Source organism: Lissotriton helveticus, chromosome 2_1, assembly GCF_964261635.1.
Source record: "Lissotriton helveticus chromosome 2_1, aLisHel1.1, whole genome shotgun sequence".
In the NCBI taxonomy this organism is placed as follows: domain Eukaryota; kingdom Metazoa; phylum Chordata; class Amphibia; order Caudata; family Salamandridae; genus Lissotriton; species Lissotriton helveticus.
The window spans coordinates 1,418,081,367-1,418,107,273 of NC_136059.1; the positions used below are offsets into that span (position 1 = coordinate 1,418,081,367).

The 25,907-nt window shown below is 48.7% G+C and overlaps 1 protein-coding gene across 1 annotated transcript in view; it reads left to right on the forward strand.

Annotated features, from left to right (window-relative positions):
* The window catches only part of DGKQ (diacylglycerol kinase theta), a 1,501,752-nt gene that overhangs the window by 1,240,032 nt on the left and 235,813 nt on the right, over positions 1 to 25,907 (forward strand). The window contains exons 11-12 of the mRNA XM_078676348.1: positions 19,039 to 19,093; positions 21,428 to 21,489. Coding sequence (XP_078532474.1) covers positions 19,039 to 19,093; positions 21,428 to 21,489 — 117 coding nt within the window. The remainder of the gene's footprint in view (positions 1 to 19,038; positions 19,094 to 21,427; positions 21,490 to 25,907) is intronic.

Here is a 25,907-nt window from a genome sequence, read left to right on the forward strand (position 1 = left end):
GATGCGAAAAGTTAATTAACTCAACAATACACAATTTTTAGACCTCAGAAGGACTAAAGACAGAGCAAACCAGCTGAGATTCTAAGCCGTGACCATGAGGTCGGACACTTTCCCCCACAATTGGAAGCAGTACTCCAACAAGCCACCACACCCAGAGTTGGGAAAGAGCAACAGTGGCAGCTCAAACAAAAAACTGGAAACTCAATGAGCAGTCAACCAGTACAAAGGACAAAAATATATTCAGACAAGGCAAACTGCATTACTTTCATCCTTGCTACTCGTAAGCAAGGAATATAAGTACAAAGTGCCTGTTTAAGCACCTGTGAGGACGGGGACAACCAAAACATGGCGGACATCCCTACCCCTACTGGGGAAACAGAGAGCGTTCTACCTCTCCGATGAAATGTGGCATGTGACCGGCCACGCCCCCTTTTTACGGAGGAAGTGCCGGCCTGGAGCTGCGAGAAGAAAGACGCGAGCACAGAGGAGGGGCCGGTTCAGAGCAGCAGAGGCAAGCACGTGAACCAGAAGACAAGAGGAGTAGACGATCTTAGAAGCGCAGCGCAGATAGAAGAATTGGCAGAAGGGATGGCTTGGCTTGCAGGGAAGACGGGAGCAGTGGATCCCATGCAAGGATTGAGCCACAACATTGCCTATGCTACCAGTGAATCCAAGAAAGAGAGCAATGCTAGAGCAATGGGGAGAGGGGTTGGCCTAACGGCTAAGGCGCTCGACCTCGGATCTGGGGATCTGGGTTCGAGTCTCGGTAACGACGCCAAAAACCCCCTGTGATTCTGGGCAAATCACTTAATTTCCCCGTGCCTAAAATGAAAGTGTGTCCTCATGTAACGTAACTGGTGCTATGTAAAGCGCTCTGAAAACTCTGCTATAGTCCCAATCACCACGACCCAGGAGGCGGGTCGTGGTTCAAGGCAAGTTCCTCCCCCTAAACTGTACTTTTGGTGGGGTCGGTGGGGGTCCCCAACATAGGAGGCACTCTGGTGACATATGATCTGGGAGAAGTACAGGAGAAAGATTATGTCACTCTGCACAGTCCTCCCTTTTTGACCCTACCTGCGCACAAACCCCTTTTCTTTTGTTTGTTTGGTGGCGGTAGCACGTGAACCTTTCTTTCCAATGGAAAGCCCATGACTCATCATTTGTTTTTGGATCTTTGTTTTTCTTTCTGTTGCCACGCACGAGGAGCGCCACTTCCTGAAGGAGACAAGGAGGAAGAGCCCTGTGTACAGTCAAGAAACCCTGAGACTGGTGTTATTTGATTACTTTGGTTCCTTTTGGTTCCTTGACCCTGTAACCAGGTAGGTCGGCTCCTCAGCCACCACACGGTCCTCCTGTGTGGCGCTACCCCTGCAGCCACCACTCGCTGTGCCCCGCTGTCCCCCGGTTCGTACCGGGTGTACACCGCATAGGTTTGCATTACTGTTCTTTTTCTCGTACTGTTTATTTTTGTTAATTGGTTGTTGCTGTTACTTTGTGATCATTGTATTGCCTGCCCTGTGTGCCCTATTTCCTGTGCCCTTTTTTCCTCTCTGTACCACCCGCCCCCCTCGCTCTCTCCCGCCGCTGCGTCCCTAGCAGCCCCGCCCCCCTGGTTCCCCATTCGCCGCCCCACTCCCAGCTGCTCCTCCCTCCCTCTTCCCCTCATATGGAGGCCGCGCGGTGGTAGAGGGAGCGACCCATTACCCTGTAACCAGATAGGTTGCCTCCTCAGCCACCACACGGTCCTCCTGTGTGGCGCTACTGCTGCCGCCGCCATTCGCTGTGCCCCGCTGTCCCCCGGTTCGTACCGGGTGTCCCCCGCATTGGTTTGCATTACTGTTCGTTTTTCTCATACTGTTTATTTTTGTTAATTGGTTGTTGCTGTTACTTTGTGATCATTGTATTGCCTGCCCTGTGTGCCCGTTTTCCTGTGCCCTTTTTTCCTCTCTGTACCAACCGCCCCCCTCGCTCTCTCCCGCCGCTGCGTCCCCTGCGGCTCCGCCACCCTGGTTCCCCATTCACCGCCCCGCTCCCGCCTCCCAGTTGCTCCTCCCTTCCTCAGCCCCTCATATGGAGGCCACGCAGCGGCTGCGCCGCTGGTACGCCGAAGGCGCACCAAAGGCAAGCCCGTCTGCACCCGTCCGCGCCTGGACTACACCCAGTGCCAGAATCCCTGGCCCACGCCGGAGCCAGGGCGCCTGACTGAGATACGACACCAGCACCCTCAACGCACTCAACACCGGACGACCACCCGCCTGCTACCGAGCAACCCCCGAAGCGAACCCACGGACCCTTCACCTGCCAAGCCTGCAAATTCACCTGCCTCCCAACCTACACCCCGCCCGCCGAACCCAGCAACAATAACAACAACCACCTCAAGTGCATCCTCCTCAACACCCGCTCCATCCACAAACACGCCATCGAACTCTGGGACCTCCTCGACACAACAGCACCGGACGTCGCCTTCTTCACGGAAACCTGGATGAACGCCTCCTGGGCCCCCGACATCGCCATAGCCATCCAGACGGCTACAAGATCACCCGGAAGGACTGCGTCAACCAAACCGGAGGAGGAATCGCCATCATCTTCAGGAACACCATCAACGTCACGACCAACGCCGAAGACACACTCTCCACCGCTGAACACCTACACTTCCAGATTCACACCGACCCCAAAACCACACTCAAAGGAACCCTCGTCTACAGACAATTCAGCGAAACCATCGCCGACTTCGTCAGCCCGCACGCACTAACCTCACCAGAATACATCCTCCTAGGGGACCTGAACTTCAACCTAGAGAACAACAACGACAGCAGCACTACCACCCTGCTCGCCAATCTCGCCAACCTCGGACTCAAGCAACTGGTGAACACCCCCACCCACTACGTCGGTCACACGCTGGACCCCATCTTCTCTGCCAGCAACCACTTCTCCTTCAGCCACTCCACCGACTACACTGGACCGACCACAGCTGCATCCATTTCACCTACAAGAAGACCACAACACACCACCGCACGCTACAGATCCCCTGCAGATGCTGGACCAAAGTCACAACAGACCAGCTCACCACATCACTGAGCCAGAACCCACCAGCTGACACCCCGACACCAAAGACGCAGCTCACAACCTCACACAGTGGATCACCAACTGCGCCGACAACCTCGCTCCGCTGAAGAACCCCCAGGCAAGACCACCAACAAAAAAACGACATGGTTCACCAACGCTCTGAAAGACTCAAAGAAATCATGCCGCACGCTCGAAAAAACCTGGCGCCACCAACGGACAACAGAAAACATGACAGCCCTCAAGAACGTCCCCCGCGAACGCCACCAGCTGATCCGTACCACCAAAAGGACATCATTCAAAGAGCGGCTGGACAACAACACCTACAACAGACAGCAAGGAACTCTTCAGCATCGTAAAAGAGCTCTCCAACCCCAACGCCAGCAACAACGACATCACACGATCACAAGACCTCTGCAACTCCCTCGCCACATTCTTCCACTGCAAGATCGCAGACATACACAACAGCTTTGACGCCCAGACGCCGCCTCCAGTCTCCAAACCAACGACCCCTACCACCACCCTAAGCAACTGGACCCCCATCAGCACAGAAGACACCCCCCACGTCATGAACACCATCCACTCCGGCTCCCCCTCCAACCCATGCCCCCACCACATCTACAACAAAGCAGACGCCATCATCGCACCCCACCTCCGGAACGTCATAAATAACTCCTTCGCATCAGCCACCTTCCCAGAGAGCTGGAAGCACGCAGAGATCAACGCCCTTCTGAAAAAACCCACAGCGGACCCTAAGGACCTCAAGAACTTCCGCCCCATCTCTCTTCTTCCCTTCCCGGCTAAAGTCATCGAGAAGACCGTCAACAAACAGCTGACTGCATTCCTCGAGGCAAACAACTCGCTCGACCCATCCCAGTCCGGATTTCGAGCCAACCACAGCACCGAGACAGCCCTCATCGCAGCCACCGACGACATCAGGACCCTGATGGCCAACGGGGAGACAACCGCCCTCATCCTCCTAGACCTCTCAGCCACCTTTGTCACCGTCTGCCACCGTACCCTAACAACCTACCTCTACAACACTGGGATCCAAGGAAAAGCACTGGACTGGATCACCTCGTCCCTCTCCAAGAGAACCCAGAGAGTCCGCCTCCCGCCGTTCCGCTCCGCGGCCACCAAGATCATCTGTGGCATACCCCAAGGCTCCTCGCTCAGCCCAACCCTCTTCAATATCTACATGAGCCCCTCGCCGCCATCACACACAAACACAACCTCAACATCATCTCCTACGCCGACGACACCCAGCTGATACTCTCCCTCACCAAAGACCCAACCACCGCCAAAACCAACCTCCAGGAAGGAATGAGGGAAGTCGCGGAATGGATCAAACTCAGCCGGTTGAAACTGAACTCAGACAAAACGGAGGTCCTCATCTTCGGACAATCCCCATCCTTCTGGGACGACTCCTGGTGGCCCACTGCGCTGGGCACCACACCGTCATCCACGGACCACGCATGCACGCAACCTTGGATTCTTCCTGGACTCCTCACTCACGATGACCAAACAAGTCAACTCCATCTCATCCTCCTGCTTCAACACCCTGCGCATGCTCCGAAAGATCTTCCGGTGGATCCCCACAGAAACCAGAAAGTCGGTCACGGAGGCCCTCGTCACCAGCCGACTGGACTACGGGAACACCCTTTACGCAGAAACCACAGCAAAACTACAGAAACGACTGCAGCGAATACAGAACGCCTCCGCACGACTCATCCTCGACGTCCCTCGCCACAGCCGCATATCGGCCCAGCTGAAAAACCTGCACTGACGCCCCGTTAACAAGAGGATCACGTTCAGGCCCCTCACCCACGCACACAAAGCACTCCATGACACGGGCCCCGAATACCTCAACAACCGCCTCTCGTTCTACTCTCCCACCCGCCAACTCCGCTCCGCCAGCCTCGCCCTCGCAACCGTCCCACGGATCCGCAGAGCCACCACCGGAGGACGATCATTCTTCTACCTAGCCACCAAGACATGGAACTCCCTCCCCGCTCACCTACGACTGACCCAGGACCATCTCACATTCAGAAAACGCCTCAAGACCTGGCTATTCGAGCAGTAGCCCCCCTCAGCGCCTTGAGACCCTCGCGGGTGAGTAGCGCGCTCTATAAATGCATTGATTGATTGATTGATTGATTGATTTTGTATACTAAACTAAATGCTCCATAAAAGAATAAGACTGTCTCATATCTCTGCTTGTTCATCTCTCTCAACCACAATCCTTACAGCACCGCTCTCAGGTTTTCAAAACGCATAAATAAAAGGCATTGTCATTTACAATGCCAATAGCTCAAACTCTTGCAAATGCAAGACCTGTTGCATTGCAAATGCTTGTTTTAGCTATCCTATTCGCTAAAGGGCCACTTTCATTTTGATGCCTGGACCTATTTTCTGTCCCAGTCCTAATCTGAATATGTGCCACTTTTCCTGGATAGGGGAGGGGCGCAATAGCCATAAATGCCCCTTTGCCCCCATTGCAGAGAGTCCATGCGCCAAATAAATGAGGGTTCAATGAGAGCTATACATATATGTGAACTCCCTTTGTGATTGGCTAGTTTATTCTCCTATCCTCCATCGTACACACTGGCCTTTTGCTGTGAGAGGCACCATGCAGAATGACAGGATCACTTGAATAATATCTATTGTCCTCCCTGCTCTTCTTTGCTTATAACAGATGGATTATTGTTGCTTAACAAGACTACAAATGTGTAATAATATTAGCTGGTTAATTAAAACAATTATGTAATTTTTAGACAACATATGGCGCTGTATAGTCCAATATTTCAATCTGTACTGTAAGACTGCATGGTTCCAGGATAGTCACAGTTTGTGTGCCCTGGAGGCACTTTTACAGATGCAGCCGTTTCCCCGCATGAGCCCCTTCTGAAAGCGTTTGGGAAAGACAGCTTTCCACACAGAAATTATGAAGTTAGGTGGGGAGAGCTGTCGGAATAAAGCGTGAGTCTTACCGCAGCAGTCGCCACTGTGCACGCTGCTGCTCGCTCCCGCTGCAATACTCCATGGGGGCGAACTTTTGAAAAAAAGGTGGGACATACACCCACCATTAGTCATTTGCAGGTTACCATTTTTAGGTTTCGCCTCGCCGAAAGGCTGCGCAGCAGACTTTCTGCGCAAGGCGAAAGCTTATGTCTAGAGATGTGTACTCATGTCCCGCCCCTCTGTTCCATTGGCTAGCTCCATAAATGGAGGCTAGCCATTGGAACAGAGATCTGTCCGTCATGGGCGGAGCAGATTCGTGGGCGTTCCGGCCATTTTTACTCATCCCGCCCCCTTGCGATCGTCATGCGGCGGTGGGCGGTGTTTTTTTTTTTTTACAGCTTTGTTTTCCACCATTTCGGAAGTGTCCTTTGTAGGGGTGGGTTGCGCGATGTCCCGCTGTCCATTCCCGCCCCCCCCTCCCGCTGTCCGTGTGCCCGTTCCTGCCCCCCCTCCCGCTGTCCGTGTGCCCGTTCTGCCCCCCCTCCCGCTGTCCGTGTGCCCGTAGGTGCTTGTTATGCTGCTCTGGCAAAAACAAATCCGCTGATGCCTTGGTAATCTGGTGCCGTCAACAGCCCTCGAGGTAAAAAGTCGGGTTGGCACAAAATCAAAGAAGTGAAGCAAAACCAGGGCGCTATTTGTTTAGGGGTGTGGGAAGTTTTTACTCAATCCTGTAAAGCTTCCTTAAAAATTACACAACCTTTCTGAGGCTGGTAAGTGATAAATTGCTGAAAATAAGAATCTTAAATAGCAGGGTTTGTAGGATAAAACCAAACCGAAGCAAGCATTTAGTGGGAGAGATTTTTTGTAAAATGCATTTTGTTGCAAAATAATTCTTCTGCGAGTAAGGTTATGCAAACTTCGCACAACGTTGTAACTTTAACGATGTGCAAAGTTTGTAGACTCTGGGGCAACGTAAGTATCGCCCGCCCCTGGATTGTGACGAAGCGAAGGCAAAGTACAGACAGTTGGTGATCTGAAGTCAGAAAGGCAAATCTCGGCGTGAGCTCGAGCGCCGAGAGCACCTTCAGTGAGCACGTGGCTGGTGAAAGGGAGAAACTAGCAACGTGAGGCAGGCAGTTGGTGCAGAAATGTGGGTCTGCTCGTAGGTCTAGACTCTAGAATCTACTCTAGACAGACCATGTGTTTATTCAAAATAAGGAACTTTGAATTGACCGTAGGCTAGACGCCTGAAACAGACCCCATGTTTAGGCAGTAACTAATCTACGCCTTTAACGAATGTGCTTCAGATGCCTGTGTAATCAGTATATTATACGTCATATTGTTACTGTGCACGCGAAGTTGCCACTTCATCTGATGCGAGCCATAACGTGTAGGTTGGAAGTTTTTGTTATGTCACTTGTTTTTCCATATTATTAATTAAATGCAATGGCTGCCATGGATACTGTCCTAAGCTAGCAGAGCAGATTGTGTCTCCGCATCGTGGGTTTCCTTGGGTGAGAGAGAGAGATAGAGCCTTGTGAGCCGTGGGGTTTGCACCCTTCCCCAGCATGCGCACCCTTCTTTAACTATATGCTAAACGTGACCTCTGGAACACGTTGGAGCACTGATCAAATGCATAATGGTTGATCACGTGCCGACAGCGGCACTATCCAACACGACACCCCGTTCCCCAGCACGCAGTGGCACACGACAAGACGGGCCGACTACCTGGCTACCAATGTACGAGCAGCACTTGCTACCACCCTCTGCTACAATGCACAGCATCGCAGATGCTTTTCTTTCACGAAAAGCAAACATTTGCTCACATCTCAGCTGGCAATTTATTTTGCTTGAGAAATAGTAAAAAAAAAAAGAAGTCGGCATCTATTTTATTTTTAAATCTCCAGTGACCCAATATTAGTTGTTTTCCACAAACTGAGAAAAAACATTAAAAAACACTTCCAGGCAGCGCTCGTCGGATTAGTCCAATGGATTTCTTATGTCACCCTCTTGGTTGATGCGGCCCCTCCTTGTAAACAGCAGCAGTGTGTGGGGGGGCTCGAAGTGTGTGGGGGGCTCGCAGTGTGTGTGGGGGGTTCTCGGTGTGTGGGGGGGCTCTGTGTGGGGGGGGCTCGCAGTGTGTGGGGGGCTCTGAGTGTGTGGGGGGCTCTGTGTGGGTGTGTGGGGGGGTTCTCTGTGTGTGTGGGGTTCTCTGTGTGTGTGGGGGGGCTCTGTGTGTGTGTGTGTGTGGGGGGCTCTGTGTGGGTGTGTGTGTGTGGAGGGGTCTGGATGTGTGTGGGGAGGGCTCTGTGTGGGGGGCTCTCTGTTGGTGTGTGTGTGTGGCATTTGCGAGAGATTAAGCTATTGGCATTGCAAATGACAATGCCATTTATTTATCTGTTTTCAAAACCAACACATAAATAAAAATGTTGTCATTTACAATGCCAATCAATCAATCAATCATGCCATTTGTATAGCGCACTACTCTCCCGGGAGGGTCTCAAGGCGCTTGGGGGGAGGGGTATGCTACTGCTCGAACAGCCAGGTCTTGAGTTGTTTCCTGAAGGCGAGATGGTCCTGGGTCAGCCGAAGGTGGATGGGGAGGGAGTTCCAAGTCTTGGCAGCCAGGTAAGAGAAGGATCTTCCTCCGGCGGTGGCTATTCGGATGCGTGGTACGGCTGCGAGCCTGGTGGACCGTAGCTGGCGGGTGGGCGTGTAGAAGGTCAGGCGGTCGTTGAGGTACTTGGGGCCCAGGTCGTGGAGAGACTTGTGTGCGTGGGTGAGGAGCCGGAACGTGATCCTCTTGTCGACGGGGAGCCAGTGCAGGTTCCTCAGGTGGCTGGAGATGTGGCTGCGTCGGGGGACATCCAGGATGAGTCGGGCGGAGGCGTTCTGGATGCGCTGGAGTCTTTTCTGTAGCTTGGCTGTGGTTCCGGCGTAGAGGGCGTTTCCGTAGTCCAGTCGGCTGGTGACGAGTGCCTGGGTGACAGCCTTCCTGGTCTCGGTCGGGATCCAGCGGAAGATCTTGCGAAGCATACGCAGGGTGTTGAAGCACGATGAGGAGACGGCGTTGACTTGTCTGGTCATCGAGAGGGAGGGGTCCAGGATGAAGCCCAGGTTGCGTGCGTGGTCGGTTGGCTTGGGTGCGGTGCCCAGGGCTGGGGGCCACCAGGAGTCGTCCCAGGCGGAGGGCGAAGATCCCAGGATGAGGACTTCCGAGTTCAGTTTCAGGCGGCTGTCCTTCATCCACTCGGCGACGTCTTTCATCCCTTCGTGTAGGCAGGTTCTGGCGGTGTCGGGGTCTCTAGTGAGGGAGAGGATCAGCTGGGTGTCGTCGGCGTAAGAGATGATGTTGAGGTTGTGCTGGCGTGCGATGGCTGCGAGAGGTTTCATGTAGATGTTGAAGAGGGTGGAGCTGAGTGAAGATCCTTGCGGGACGCCGTAGATGACTTCGGTGGCCTCGGAGCGAAACGGGGGGAGACGGACTCTTTGTGTTCTTCCGGCGAGGAACGAGATGATCCACTCCAGTGCCTTCTCTTGGATACCGATGTTGCTGAGGCGCTGGACTAGGGTGCGGTGGCAGACCGTGTCGAACGCAGCGGAGAGGTCCAGGAGGATGAGGGCCACTGTTTCCCCCTTGTCGAGCAGGGTCCGGATGTCGTCGGTGGCTGGGATGAGGGCGGTCTCGGTGCTGTGGTTGGCTCTGAAGCCGGACTGCGAGGGGTCGAGGGATCCGTTCGCCTCGAGGAAGGCGGTCAGCTGTCTGTTGACGATCTTCTCGATGACTTTAGCAGGAAAAGGGAGGAGCGAGATGGGGCGGAAGTTTTTGAGATCGGTGGGGTCCGCTGTAGGTTTCTTCAGGAGGGCGCTGATCTCGGCGTGCTTCCAGCTCTTCGGGAAGGTGGCGGTGTTGAAGGAGGCGTTGATGATGTTCCGGAGTTGGGGTGCGATGGTGGAGTCGGCCTTGTTGAAGACGTGGTGTGGGCAGGGGTCGGTCGGTGATCCGGAGTGGATGGTGTTCATCGTGCGGGCTGTGTCTTCGGTGGTCACCGTGGTCCAGGTGCGAAGGGTGGCGGTGGGGGGCATTGGTTCGACGGTTGGGTGCGTGGGTGGGGCGCCGAAGCTGTTGTGGATGTCGGCGATCTTGCGGTGGAAGAACGAGGCGAGGGAGTCGCAGAGGTCTTGTGACGGAGTGATGTCGTTGGTGCCGGTGCTGGGGTTGGAGAACTCCTTGACGATAGTGAAGAGCTCTTTGCTGTCGTGGGCGTTGTTGTCCAGTCGTTCCTTCAGGGATTTCTTCTTGGTGGTGCGGATGAGCTGGTGGTGCTTGCGGGTAGCGTGTTTGAGGGCGGTCATGTTGTCGGTGGTCCGGTCGAGGAGCCAGGCTTTCTCGAGGGTGCGGCAGATCTTCTTGGAGTCCTTGAGGTCGTCGGTGAACCAGGATGCCTTCTTGCTTCTGGGTCTGCTGGGAGGGTTCTTTAGTGGCGCGAGGTCGTCGGCGCAGGCGGTCAGCCACTGTGTGAAGTTGCGGGCTGCTTCGTTGGGGTCCGTTGTGTTGGCGGGTGGGCTCTGGCTGAGGGAGGTGGTGAGCTGGTCTGCGGTGATCTTGCTCCAATTCCTGTGAGGTACCTGTTGCGGGTGGTGGTGGGTCGTGGATCTTTTGAAGCTGAAGTGGACGCAGCTGTGGTCGGTCCAGTGGAGTCCGGTGGCGTGGCTGAAGGTGATGTACTTGCTGGAAGAGAAGACGGGATCAAGCGTGTGGCCGGCGTAGTGGGTGGGGGTGTTGACCAGTTGCTTGAGTCCGAGGTTGGCGAGGTTTTCCAGCAGGGCGGTGGTGTTGCGGTCCTTGTTGTTCTCCAGGTGGAAGTTGAGGTCCCCGAGGAGGATGTAGTCAGTGGAGGGGAGGGCGTGCGGGCTGATGAAGTCTGTGATGTCTTCGCTGAATTGTGTGTGTGGTCCCGGGGGTCTGTAGACGAGGGTGCCTCTGAGGGTCGTCTTAGGGTCGGTGTGAATCTGGAAGTGGAGATGTTCGGCTGTGGCGAAGGAGTTGTTGGCGTCGGTCGTGATGCGGATGGTGTTCCTGTGGACGATGGCGATGCCACCTCCGGTCTGGTTGATGCGGTCCCTCCTGATGATCTTGTACCCGTCCGGGATGGCGATGGCGATGTCGGGTGCAGAGGAGGCGTTCATCCAGGTTTCCGTGAGGAAGGCGACGTCCGGTGATGTAGCGTCGAGGAGGTTCCAGAGTTCCACGGCGTGTCTGTGGATGGAGCGGGTGTTGATCGGGATGCACTTGAGGTGGTTGCTGCTGGTGTTTGTCTTGGCGGGTGCGGGGCAGGTTCGGAGGCAGGTGAACTTGCAGGTGCAGCAGGTGAAGGGTCCGTGGGTGCGTCTCGGGGTGGCTCGGCAGCAGGCGTGGGTCCGGCCGGCATTGAGTGCGTTGAGAGTGGCGGCGTCGCAGGTCAGTCGGGTCGTCTTGCCTCGGCGGGGAGGGCCAGGGGTCCTGGCGCTGGGCGCGGGCCAGGCGCGGACGGGCGCAGACGGTCTTACCTTTGGCGCACCTTCGGCGCTCAATCGGCGCTCCCGCTGCGCGCGTCCGCTGCGCGGTCGCTCTGGGGGCGTCATAAGTAAGGAGGCGGGAGGGAGGAGCAGCTGGGTGGCGGGAGCGCGGCGGCGAATGGAATCACAGGGGGGCAGGGAGGCAGCGGCGGGACATTCCAAGAAGCAGCGGGCAGCGGGAAATTCCCAGGAGCAGCGGGAAATTCCCAGGAGCAGCGGGCAGCGAGCGAAGGAATCTGCAGGCAGGAGGCGGCAAAGGCAGGCAGGAGCGGCAGCAGTGAGTGGGGCGACCAAGCCCTGTGGAGGGCTGAGCGGTCACTAGTTCTAACTTTTGCAAAGGCGAAACCGTTGCATTGTAAATGCTTGTTAAAAGAAACATTCAAAAGCCAATCCAAAGTGTGAGAGGAATCAGACCCCACTAAGTACATACAACAGATCACCTGTCAGCGCACGCGCTGTCTAGGCTCGACCTAAGAAAGAATTAGGGATACCAGCCAATTGAACCCTAGGCAGACTACCCGTGCGAACTACAGCCCCTCACTTCAAGAAGAGAGAACGGGTAAGATAACTAATAATGGGCGTTTAGTGACCTGCACTTAGAAGCCTGAAGGGGTTTAGACACAGGAGGTGGTAGTCCACAGGTAGAGTTCCTTTCGCTAGTTTTTCTGTAGGACTAGAACGTATTTGAGACAAGAGTTCACCTGATAATAAAACCGTCGTCGTCTCTGTGCCCGCATGCTTTATTCTAAGAAGTCATTTCTGAAGATTTAGAAAATGCCTTCTGGGTAGTAGTGCTTCTTCTACCCTAGCAACAGTCTCACGGAGAATCAGCATGCAGCAAGCAGGATAACTGATGTGATGCTACTGTCATCCGACTCTCAGAACGTGTGCGCGGGTATTCTTGGTGCACTGCTGTCCTCTAGTGGGCAGTTTCATAACGGTATTTTTGGTGCTGCATTTTCCCTCATACACTTTAAACTGCTAACTGATTAGACAATTCATGTTGCAAGAGCTTTTATTATTCTTGCTGTCTGTTCGGTATTATATACAGATCGGTAACCAAATGGGTCACTGGGCGTAATTGCCCCTTCATTGACTATTATTTTTCTTTATGTTCCACCTTTAACTGACTTTCTTCATTAGTGTATTGCATATTTATTCTCTATAATATACTTTGCTGTGGATCTTTAACTGCTTTCGTTTTTCCCCCTCGAGTGCTGTTTCTTTTCTTGATACACGACATGCTTCACACACGTTTCATTTTCTGGTTTTCATGTGAGCTAATAAAAACAAACTAGAAGTTCAAAGGAAATGGAAAGGAGATTACTGCACCTCAGATTGGCAAGTGTACCACTCTGTATGGGTCTCATAGAAAGCAAAATGAGAGCCGAGAAAGGATTTATTATTCCACCAACCCTTCTAAAGAACTCTTTCGCGTTGTCATTGGTCGTCAATACCCATCAGTCATGAAATTCGAAATACCAACACCACAAGTCCTTTGTGGCAGCATTGGCTTTTTTCTCAGAGACACATTCTGCTATTTTGGACTCCATCATTAATGTTGCAATTCCCAAGCCTGTTTCACTATTCCAGTCTATTTTGGAGGCAGGGAGCCTTCTAGATACCTTTAATCAATAATTATTATGCAATAGGCCGAAATAAATCAAACACAGCCAATAGAACTGCCTCTTTTGTAACTACAGGATGTATTTTGCAATTGTAATTCATATATGTAGAGACTTCACTGAAAGTAAAGTGGCTCGTATATAACTGTGTTCTTCTTCCATACTTCCTAAAAATGGGGCAGCAAATCTTTTTTCTTTCACTTAGAAAAATAGTACCCTCAAAACGGAGATGAAATAAGGAATGCATACTTTTAGAGCACAGAAAAAGAACCCGTTTTCTTCTAGATTTTTTTTCCAAAACCAGTGACTCTCCAACTGTGATGTATTCCTATCTGTAATACAGATTGTGTTCGGTAGAGGTTTATTCGGGACCTGGAACAAATAAGGAACAACCTCGGCCTTGCCCAGATTACCAATAGAATGGTCCAGCAATCTCTTCTTCGAAAGATACTCCTTATCCCCAACTATTGTACCTTCCCTTACGCCATCTCTGAGGGCAGCCTTTACCATATTTAAAAGATGTCAAATCATCAGTGTTTTCCAAAAAACAGTTTCTTGATCTGAACGTTTAGCATCATAAACAATCAATCACGAGAGTTCATCTGAGCGAGACATATTGTCCTGCAGCATCAAAGAAGAGTTTTTGTTCTCATCTATAACATCCATTGATGCTGCATAGAATCCTTAATACTCGAGATTTAGCCAGAAGGGTCCTAGAATCAAGACCTAACTCCAGCCTTATTGCGTGGATTATTGAGATTTTTGGGAGACAAAGGAGAGCCTTTAAACGGAGGATCTCCTGTGCCGCTCAATACAATAGTGATGTAGGGGCACCTTAAAATTAATAAGGAAGATGGCAACATCAATGTTGTGGCCAGGGGGTCAAAATGCCGTGGACAAAACCTAAAGTGAACCATTTGCCAGTCTCTATTATTATATTAGAAGACTGTGTTCATTGTATGTTAGTTTGATGGTCGACTTTGTCATTTTGGAAACCATTTTTCTATGTCACATTATGTCACATTTTTTGTAGGTTCCATGTTTACTGGGGATACAATACACCTCGTTGAATACAAGTATGATGTTTCATGTATATAAAAATTCTGTTTTGAGTTTACAAACATCTTGTGGTATATGGTCTCTTCATCTCTCTCAGACATCCACATAACCCTTTCCTTTTGCCTTTGTGCATATTTCCATTGCTATTAATTACATTGTCCAGAGGAGCCATTGTTTCTGTTTATACAATACTTACCCTGGTTCCATCGGAGTAGGGTGTTCCTTGTTCTCCTTAGCAGCTTTTTAAAGGAGGGCATTTTTCCAAACCTCTGCAGCCCGGTCATAATGAGATCTTTAATAAAGAATGCCACCATAGGGCCGTATTACAGAGAATGCTCCTGGGCGCAATGAGCCTTTGCGCCCCCGCTTGGACACTTTGTTCTTAAAGAAGGGGCCGCAGATGCTTGTGCAGCCCCTTCTGTAATACCAGTAGTGCTGGTGCACTTCAAGCGCTAGCGCTATATGCAGGAGGCTTTTTGCCCTGTGCAAATGAGGGAATCCCTTTGCCTCTGTGCCCGCGCCTTATTACAGATGCGGGCACAGAGAAAAAGAAGCTGTCGGGAGTTAAAAGGTGGCACACTGTCAGTGCATCCTCTGAGAGCAGCCCCCTGCAGGGGGTAAAGGGGGTCCTATGGACTCTCCAGACAGCCCCTTGTAGGCCAGTGCAATCAGTGACTGCATCCGCCTGCAAGGGTAACTCTAATCCCCCTTACAGTGAAAACACAGAGCGGCTTTAAAGCAGCCACTTAGTTTTTCACAGGAATGCGCTGCCACCAGTGCAGCACGAGTTCGCAGCTGCCCTGTGGGCAGCACATTCATGGTAATAGGGCGCATTTTCATTGTTTACGCCTAGTGCACCTTTTAAAAGGTGCACCAGTTGCAACCAATAAAAATGCACCTTTAGCGTAATACAGCCCCTCGAAGTCAACAGTGTCAACAGAATTACACCACTCTCTTTGCTACCTTACATGGGCAGATGCCTGGAGAAAGAGGCCCTGCATCAACTTCAGGAACTGACAGAATCTAACAACCTAATAGAGTGGCAAGAAGGAGACTTTCGTCCCTCTTATCTTTGACATCTCATTGAGAAAGAAGAAACTGGCCTGCCAGTCCTCTTAGACTTGTTGGACCCGTTTGATTTAATTGACATCAATATCCTGCTTAGAACCCTGGAAGCAATGGGTATCACTGGCTTGGTCCTAAAGTGAGTATAGTCTATCATTTCAGTGCGATCACAAGTGGTCACTCTTCCCTCATAATCCTCTAAAGCATACAACATAGACTGCGTGGTCCAGCAAGGGTCAGTCTTCTCGCCCCTTTTTGTTTAACATGGACATGCAATACCTTACCCAGTTGCTCAGCCATGCAGAGGTATGTGTTTACATGTATGCTGATGATACTTGGCTTATTTTTACCCTAAAGAATGTGCAAGAGTTTTCCCTCTCAAAAGATGAGTCCTTTAACTGAAGCCCTCATCATTGTGAGGGGATGGGTAGCCAATGACTTCCAACAATTTCCTCAAGAATGAATCCAACCAAAACCAAGATCTTAATTACCTCTACATCATTGGTCACGAAATGGGACAGGACCATATGTCCACACCCCAGAACTATGGACGGGTAGCAGTGCGCTTTACAAGCTCAAATACATTTACATTTACATCCTGTGATAGTGACAGCATTCGGTTCCTGAAGCCCAATCCATGAATGTGGGCTGCATCTGTTCACCCACTTTCACATTCTAAAAAGATCCTCCCCCTTGATTGGCCATGGGCCTGTAGTAAATGCTATGAATCACATCTTAGCTGCACTGATTCAATCTACCTTGAATCTCCAGGCTAACATCTTAAATCAGCTGCAACTTGCTGAGAATGCTACAGCGCAGGGGCTTATAAAAACTACCTGAAGATTGCATATGTCACTAGGGCTGTGATCTGTATATTGGATACACAAATGATTTTGGGTAGCCTTTGGGGTGATGACAGTTGTCCATAAGGCCCTATATCTCGGATCAGCCTCCTTTCTGGCCAATAAATTTTTCTTCTATGAACTCTCACGCCCCCTCCGATCGGCAAGCCAGTTCTTGCTTACAACTACTAGGACCAGAATGGGGACTGTGCTTTTTAGGCCTCGCAGACTTAGCGTTGCAGCACGCATGCGCTGCTTCCATTCGAGGCATATTGGAGTAGGGTAGGTTTTAGAAGTGGGGTGGAAACCCCGCTCCTATTTATCATTGGCTGGCATCGTCGTCTATGGTAAATGCTGGCCTCCGATTAAAAATGAGGCTTCTTAGTCCCTCCTTATTACCACCCTGTCTCCTTTTGGGACGGCCCATCCGTACTGGATCTTTTGCTTGTGGCCTGACACGGTCTCCTTCAATTAGTCTGTAAGTTCTTCTTTTTTTTCATTTGGCTTTGGCAAAGGCAGCCCGGGTTTATTTTTGTATTGTGCTTCCACTTTAACTGCTATTGTTAAAGTGAAAGTGCGATGCAAAAATAAAAACGCAGCTGCATTCGCGCATTGGTGACAACTTATTCTATTTAAATCGTCCTTGCTTCGGGATTCGAAAATTAAGCAGCCCGACCTGCTCGATTGATTGGGAAGTCACAGCGCAGCTGAGCTCCGGTCTCGCTGCCTTCGTTCCTGTATTTTCAATTTGTGACCCTCTCGTAACCCGCCGCTGTGCTCGACAAACCCCATTTTGCCATGGACTGGATAAGCTGTAATTTTTCCCTGAAAGCGTGGCAAGTTCCCCCTTTTTTTTGTTTTTGTTATGTGCAGGGCAGTTCTCTTTCACTTTAGGGACTGCAGTTGTTTATTTAATTGATAAAATGTTTTCAGTTGAAGTGTAGAAATAACATTGGTTTCATGTGGCAACAATGTAGTACATTGTAATATTTGTGGTGTTCTTATTAATTTTTTGCCCAACAAGCATTTTTAATTTCCTTCGGACATCGAGGTGAATTATTTTCCTTTGCGCACATTACCTTTCCTATAAAATGATAAATCCCTGAATATTGTTTTGTCAAGATGGCTCGATTATTTGCTCAGTAGCAGCATTCCCTCGCAAAAACTACGAGTTAGTCACCTAAAATGCTATAATTGGAGAGGCGTCAAGAAACATAGTATCTTTGACGTGTTTAAGGTGTCTCCCTTGCTCTGTTGCCAAACTAAAGAATGCATCTGTGTTTACAGACAAGATGCCATTTTTTAGCCCAAACACGACTTTTTACCGCAGTCTGTGACCGATCTCTGCACTTTATCCTTGAGGAGTGTGGCGGCCATTTCCTGAGGGTGGACATAGCCCCAGCCTAGTGTGCTATTATCCCATGGATGAAGAAGATGTATTAATAACAAGGACGTATATTAATAACGGAGGAAGCGTCCCAAGAATAACAGTACCGTGCCACTTCCTGTCTGTGGGACCTGCAAGCGGCCCCCTTCCTGTCCAAGAGGTCAGCACGTGTCCTACGGATATACGTGATATATGTAAAGTGGGTGAGTCGATGTCCCTGTGAGCATTATGCCTGTAGAGCTGAGAAGTAATTTTGACCTGCTTGTGTCTTGTGGTGAGATTTCTTTATGGGCTCCCTGCATCTTGGGGTGAGATGTCATTGCTTGCTGCTTATGTCGTCACGTAGTGCTTAATTTGTGCTGGTGCTTTCCGGTGCTTAGCACCGGCTCTAATTTCTTAGGGCCGGGTCTATAGAGACCATTGCATGCAATAATTATGTATGCTCTGTAGTGTGAGTTAACGGTCTCCTCCCTGCACACAGCCCGCCGGAAATGGCAGGTGAGGTGATGTGACATCCGTGCCTCAGCTCAGCATAAGGAATTAACAATCTCACACAGGCAGCAATAAAATTATAGTAGCGCTAGTGCACTACGGCCGCACCCAATCAACTGCTGTAGTCTTGCCGGGGGCGTCATCCCTCCTTGGCATTGAATCGTCAAGGTTTTGTGTTTTTTTCCCCGGGTCGACCTGACCAATGCAGATCAGGGTTCCGGCTTTTTGCACGCCCCAGCATACTGCGCAACTGCAGTGCCAGTCATTCGAAGAAGCTGGGAGTGTGTCACGCAGCAGCAGGCCTATAGCTAAAACAAGCATTTGCAATGCAATAGGTCTCGCATTTACTCGAGTTTGAGCTATTCGCATTGTAAACGACAATGTCTTTCATTTATGTTTTGATTTTTAGAAACAAAAAAAGACATTGTCATTTGCAATGCTAATAGCTTAAACTCTCGCAAATGCTTGTTATACAGCAGCATCCAGACTATGGGATTCTCGCCCTTCCAGTTATTGCGGGCAGAAACAAATCTACTATTTTAGCACGCAGCTGAAAACGTGTCTTTCTAATAATTGAGTATTTACTCTCCTTTTCCTCTGTTATTGTTAGGTTTCACTGTAGCCTTGCTAATGTGATCAAGAAGCATTTGCGCGTGAGCGATATGCAAATAAAGTTTAACATATGTTGTAATACAAGGTTTACTATTATGCATGTTACCTGATTATGCTGGTACTGCATTGTATTCACAGTTATGAAGCAATATCCATGCCCCTTGCACGTCCCTAAGCAATTGTTGCTTCAAGGAATCATGTTACAGGTATATATGTACCTTCATGTGCGAGTGCAGCAACCACCAGGAGAAAATGTCCCTTTGCCTGGTGAGGAATGAAAATCATTCTGTGTAGCAACGTTTGAGCGTTAGCTGTGTGTGGTGCACTTTGTTCATTCACATGATGTTGAGTTTTATCTTTTTTTTATTTGCAGAATAAATCCCAAAAGAATTGCAATCTGGTGGAAGTACTAATGGGAAGCAAGCAGGGTAAGATGCTGCAATGCTTGTTCCTGCTGACTTTGTGAAACAGTGAGTGGGAAAAGTCTCTTGGATAGGGTTTGGTGCACAAGCCCCCACCTTTTCAGAACACTGTCCACAGAACCCTTGACACATGGGGCAAAAAGCAAAGATTGTAGTGCGCATGCTCAGGCATTTTGTTTTAATGTGCCATGACTCCGCGCTTTTGATTTTATTAGAATGATATCTGAGCTTTAAAGTGTCCCTCAGCAGCATCATTTCATTCCACCGGCGTACCATTTTCAATTTTTGTCCATACGGGATTTAATCCAGTTTAATCTCCAAAAGAAGAGAGTTTCCCAGGGACCAGAAAGGACTGGGTATCAAGAACTGTATCAAAAAGGATTCCTTTCTGTATATTAGTCTTTCAATAAGTGACCAACAGGCCTACACGTTTGAATCAATTGTTATTACTTTATAGTTATAGTTTTACTCAACATTAGTACTCCACACTAGAATGTCATTTTTAGTTACTCTCAAAGTTTTATTTTTTTTAAAAAAGAAAAACATTTGCATTTATAAACTTTGTATTGCATTATACACACTTAATCCAGTTTAAACACTTGAGAAAAGTGATAATTAAGTCACTTCTGTTTACTCCATTTAAAAAATGGCTAAAAAGTGAAACCTTTTCAAGAGATAAAAAGCCTCAACAGAAACATTTCTGTGCACATGTAGCCCACCACTTACATGAAATTGTCTTCTAAGGGCACATTAAGAATTGGTTTGGAAAGTCCTAGTCGCTTGTTAGTACATACTTTCAGTGAGTTGTGATTCCCCATCTTAACCTCTTGTACTAGTTGCATACGCAGTAAGTTGTTTAAACTGTGTTGTTCGCTCAACAATTTATTTATTATTTACTTGTATATGATTGAACACAGCTCTCCACAGGGAGAACTGAGTTATCAAGCAAGGGGCTGAACATTACCATCCAGTAAAAAGCCAGGATTTGAAGACTTTGATGGGTTAGATTAGGGATGGCAGATGGTAAATCTCTAGAGTGATTTAATTCCAGAGGATGGCACCCTAGGCCCTGAGTGATCTGCCACCCCATTTGGTGTAACTGCTAGAGGGGGTAACAAAGGTATCTTTATTGCTGGATCTGAGATTTCTTGCAGGTATGGTTTTTTTTTTATTGATCAATAACACATTTATATGCAACCTCATGAAAGATTTAAGACATCGTGGAACAAGGCTTACAAATGATACTTTTCTCGACAGGTAGCCTGTGGAGCTGGTAAAGGTTGCTAGATTCTGAATTTAATTTTCTGAGATCAAAGACATTGGCTACCATGATCTTAAGAGTCAAGGAGTGTAACGGCATGATTTCCCCGATGGCTCTGAGCTGGTGAGAGCTGGTTTTGATGATATGACAATGTGTTTTTCAGAGTCTAGGATTAGGCCCAGATCTCTCATTAAATATATAGGCTGAGGGCAATCTCCCAACAAGAGTGGTTCATTTTATTAGAGCCAGGCAAGACTTAGTTAAGTTTCAGACCATTCTAACCCAGACAAGTATAGATCTCGTTTAAAGTAGATGAAACCCCCACATTGAATGACCTGGGTCATTGTTTAAAACAATGATGATTTGAGTGTCATCAGCACAGAAAAGTGGTTTCGTTAAATTAAAGGAGAACGGTGGCTAATTGTTGAACATAGAGATTGAATAACAGGGGAGACAGAGCCCATCACTGTGGTACTCTCCATTGTAAAGGTGTAAAAGAGAGGAGAAGGATCCCAGTTAGACTTCTTTTGTCTTGTTGGAGATGAACTAATCTAGCAACTGGACGTCATTATCTTTAATAATGAAATATTTTAGCTGTTGTAGGAGGATCTTCCGATCAATAGTATCAAAAGCGGCGGATCTACGGTTGTTGGCAGTACCACAGTATATTTTGATTGGAAACAGAAAGGTTCTGTACTGTTGGTCTAACTATTCATGTTGTCATAGCGACAGGTAGGAGTTAAGACTATTCACATTTGTGTGTATGCTTTATCTGACACAACGTCAGAAAGCTGAATTTCTGAGATCATGTATGTACAATGGAACCATGTATTTTGCTGTGTGCATCTGCTGTATCTTTCGAAAGAACATATATGCAAATATATAAACAAATGCAAAAAAAACCATTAGGCATATTTATATCAAGCAATACAACAGAGTGATCATTACCTGCTCTTGGAACACAGATTGTGTTTAACAGTGTCATTCATCGTAATTAGTACTCATTGAAATTATATAGAACATGTTTCCCAAGCTCCTATTATTATGTATTAAAATACGTGTGTGTCCACTTTTTCCAGTGCAACGAACAGTATTGAAAGAACAGGAGTTACTCCTTGCCAGACTCCGAGATATACGAAAGGTAACCTGTCTGGGAAATGGGGACGTTTGGAGATTTGAGATTTACAGTGTTTTTATGTTTACAGTTATTATTATTGTTGTCATTTGTACACATACCTACACCATGCACATGAAAGTTAATGTGACAGTGAGTGTCGCGGAACAAAGAGTGAAGAGATTTAGTAATCAGAAAAAAAACCTTGCTGGATAAAATATAAAAAAGGCGAAAATCTTTTGAATGAATATCCAATTATTTCCGTATCAGAAATATCCTGTGCCTGTTATAGAATAATGGGTTCGGTTCTTAAAAAAGAAACAACAACTTTTCTAAAGCATTAAGACATGCAAGAATACGAAAGAAAGGCTTTGTCTTTTTCGTGTGCTCTGCTATTTATACAATGACACCCAGCAGACGACAGGACAGAGGTAAAACTCACATGATAGTACTCAAAGACAAAACCTAGGGAAGTCTGGCAATAGGATTAGGGGCAGGGTTAGTGGTATGCAGGGTGTTTTAGGGGGAAGGTATGGGTTTCAAGAGAGAGCAAAAGGTATATGTAGAAAAAAGTAAGAGGTGGAGAAAGAGTTGTCCTGAATAACAGCAATAAGGAAGCAGAGAGACGAATGGCAAAGAAAAGAGGTGGTGCAGCCCAGGAATGTAAGAACTAAGAGATGTAAAGGGTCAAACACACAAAAAGTGAACTCAGTGCATTTTTTTTGGAGCTGGAAGAGATTCACCAGCTCAGACTTCACACCATAGAAATGCCATTCATTTTACAAAAAAATAGAAAATGGGCTTATGGAGACATTTTGCAAGGCAGTACATTTAGTTGACCCGAATGAGGGAGGTTTCAGTTGAGGCCAAACACCGCCATTCCTCAGGGATAAAAGTTGCAGTGGAAAGGTGTCTAGCATCCTTTCAATCTCTCGCTGCCTGCTAATCTTCCTCTGAGTCAACCAGTCTATATATACCAGGAGGACTGATAGATACCTTCTGATGATGTGGATGAAGTTGTTAACCCTACAGCTCTTCACTTTTGGTTCCTCTGTTGCGTTTGTGGTGATGGCGTCAACATCACTGTAATTACTATATTCCGTTATGGTTGTGAGTTTAAGGTTCTCTATGTCCATGTTATCTTTGTCAGCTACAACATTGTGTCTACGAGTAGAATGTTTAAAAGGTTCACTTGATTACGATCATTGGCTTACATCAGTATTTTTGATTAATGCATCAATTACTTACCGGTAATTGCATTACTCTGAGTCCTACTCCCTCATTTCCATTCCTTACTTAATTGAGGCATCCCTGCCTTACCATGCACCCATACCACGTGACTCAAACATGTGGAGTATATAACGCCCCCATCCCCTCCAACCTCCTGTAATACCACATAATTTAAAACCATACCAAAAAGGTTGGCCTGGACTACCAGGGAGGGAGGGACATAAGGAATAGAAGCGAAGGAGTAGGACTCTGAGTAATACAGTTACCGGTAAGTAATTGATGCATTACCTCATCGTCCCTCCCTTGCTTCCCTTCCTTACTTAATTGAGATGTACATAGCCAAACAGGACAACCAAATCAGATATGAACAAAAACTGTTTATTAACAAACACAGCCAACAAGGAAGCACTGCTATTCAGGAACCATAGTGGAAAGAACCTTGGAACCAAAAAGTTCAGCAGGGTCAACCTCCTGGCCAATCCTGTAATGAGAGGCAAAGGTCAATGACGAAGCCCAGGTGGCACCACGGCAAATCTCAGAAATGGACGCCCCCTGGATCTCCGCACAAGACGCCACCATGGACTGAGTGGAACGACCGTGAACCCCCAAAGGAGAAAGGTGGCCAGCCGCCTTGTAAGCCAGGGAAATGAGAGAATGGGCCAACGACTCAAAGAAGAAGTGGAAGGATGCAAACCCTGATTCACAGACCCAAAATTCACAAAAAGGGAATCAGAAAGACAAAAAGGAGCGACCCGCTCCGAATAGATCAGGAGAGCCCTCCTTACGTCCAACGAGTGCAGCCGCACCTCCGATTACGAGGAAGGGGAATCAAAAAAGGAAGGAAGTATCTATTCCTGATCACAATGGACATGAGTATCCAACTTAAGACGAAAGGAAAGAACCGGCCTCAAAATGATTCTGTCTTCAAAGACCAATACAAAATGGATGCTTGGAAGACAAAGCACCCAGTTCACACAGGAGGCGAGCAGAGGAAATAGCCACCAAAAAGACAGTCTTAAAGGACAAGTGACGCAGGTCCACAGAGACCAGAGGCTCAAAGGGAGGTGACATCAAAACCTCCAACACCAGTGACAGATCCCAAGAAGAAAAGTGCTGCAGAGGGGCAGGGAGAATATTACGCAACCCCTTGATAAGGCGCCCAATCAACCCATCAGGTTCCGGGAGATTGTCCCAGGAGCTCTGAAAAGCCTTAATCACAGCCTACTGCAGACGAAGTGAGGAAACCTTCATACCCAACGCAGCCCCATCCTGGAGAAACAACATCACCTCAAACAAACAAACTCCAGAACTGAACCCTTGGTTCAAGACCTTAATCCCTGTTAACTAAATATAAAGGTCCTATGCATAACATTTCCGCCACAGTTGGGCTCCACTTAAAAACAGACAGGAAATTTTTTAGATGGCAGGTGCCATCAGCAATTTCAAGACTCCCCAGACCTTTGTGGCTGAAATCGATATACTGGAACCCTTATTGTGGAGCTTCGAGGTGGGACTCTTTTGCTATACTATTGCGATTTGACCTCGGAATGACTTTTTAACATTACTGATATAGCCCTGAAAAATGTATTTTGTAAGGAACGAAACGCATTTGCTGATGTCTGACTGCATGTTTTACTATAAAGAATAAAAGAAACTTAAAGGACTTTCTTACTAGTGTCTAGACTCTTTCCTTGTGCACCTTCCACTATCCCCCCAAAAAATCACCTAAAAAAAAGAAGAGGAAGCAGGGTCCAAACCTTTATCATGACACCATCTACCGAAATAACGCCAGTGCCTCAGGTAAGATTTGATGGTAGAAGAGTGCCTAGCCCCCTGCAGAGTTGAGGTCAAACCATCCGGAACCCCCTTACGCAGCAGACCTAAGCGTTCAACCTACAGGGCGCCAAGCGCATCCGGGACAGAACATCCTGCTGCAATACAGGGAACATCAAAGTGGACGGAGTTAGAGGCAGCAACCACTCCACCTCTGACCGCCTCTCCACCAAGAGAGGAAACCAGGAGGCACGAGGCCAAGCCGGAGCCACCAGAATCACAGGTGCCCACAAGGACCAGACCCGCAGAAGGAACCTGAGAAGAAGGGGAAAGGCAGGAAAGGCATACAGAAGACCACAAGACCAAGGGCAGGAGAAAGCATCCACCGCCCAGGCCGAACCCTGGACTGCAAAGTCGCCATCTTGAAGTGAACGGTCCGAACCCAACCATTCACTCTCTTGAGGTCCAGAACCGGCTGGAACCCCACTGACACCTTTTGAACCAGAAGCAAAATGGAATAGCAACCCCTTCCCTGCTTCGCCAGGGGGACCGGCACAATTGCCTTCTTCACCAGAAGATCCTGAACTCCCTCCAGAAGGGCCCTCCTCTTCACCGGATCCCTGGAGATAGGAGTACGGATGGTGCCCCAGCCGGGTGTCAGAGCGACAAAGTCGATAAGATAATCGCTCCTGTTAATGCTCAAAGCCCACTAATCCCTCACTTCCAGACTCCAAGTCTACAAAAAATACAACAGCCTCCCGCCCACAGGCCTCGAAGTTGTCTCGCCATCATTGTCAGGACTTCCGCTTGAAGGAATCGGACTGACCCTGGGACCCACCAGGGAAGACGCCTTCTTGGGCTGGAACTTACGCCGACGGTCTGAAAAGGGCTTGGAGGACTAACGGGAAGAATAGAAAGAAAAAGCCGAAGGAGGGTTCCAGAAGCGACGGGCTTGGGAAGACGAAGCCTTTCCCTTGCAAGCAAGAGCATGGTTTCGATTCTTAAAGGCTTTTGTGATCATGCTGTCCAGCTGCTCACCAAACAGCATCTTGCCATCCAAGGGACTTTTAAGGAGAGAAGACTTCTCCGAGAAATCAGTCTTCCAGTCTCACGTCCACATGTTCCTACGAGCCAAGGAACCAGAAGCCATGGCAGAAGATTTAAGAACATCAGAAGAGACGTCAGTCAACAACTTGGCCTGCTGTTCCATGTGGACAAGTAAGTCAGAGCAGTCCGTCTCCTCCTGAATAGCTGTGTCAAGCTTCTCAAAGTCAGACACCAAGGACTGAGCAGCATAAGCAGAGTAAATGCCAGACCGCAATGTCAAATTACCAGCAGAGCAAGCCTATTTCAGAGCCCCATCCACTTTCTTATCAGTCGCATCCGCAGTGGAAGAATCCTCTGGATTGATCGCAGTACGACAAATCAGAGTGGCCAACATG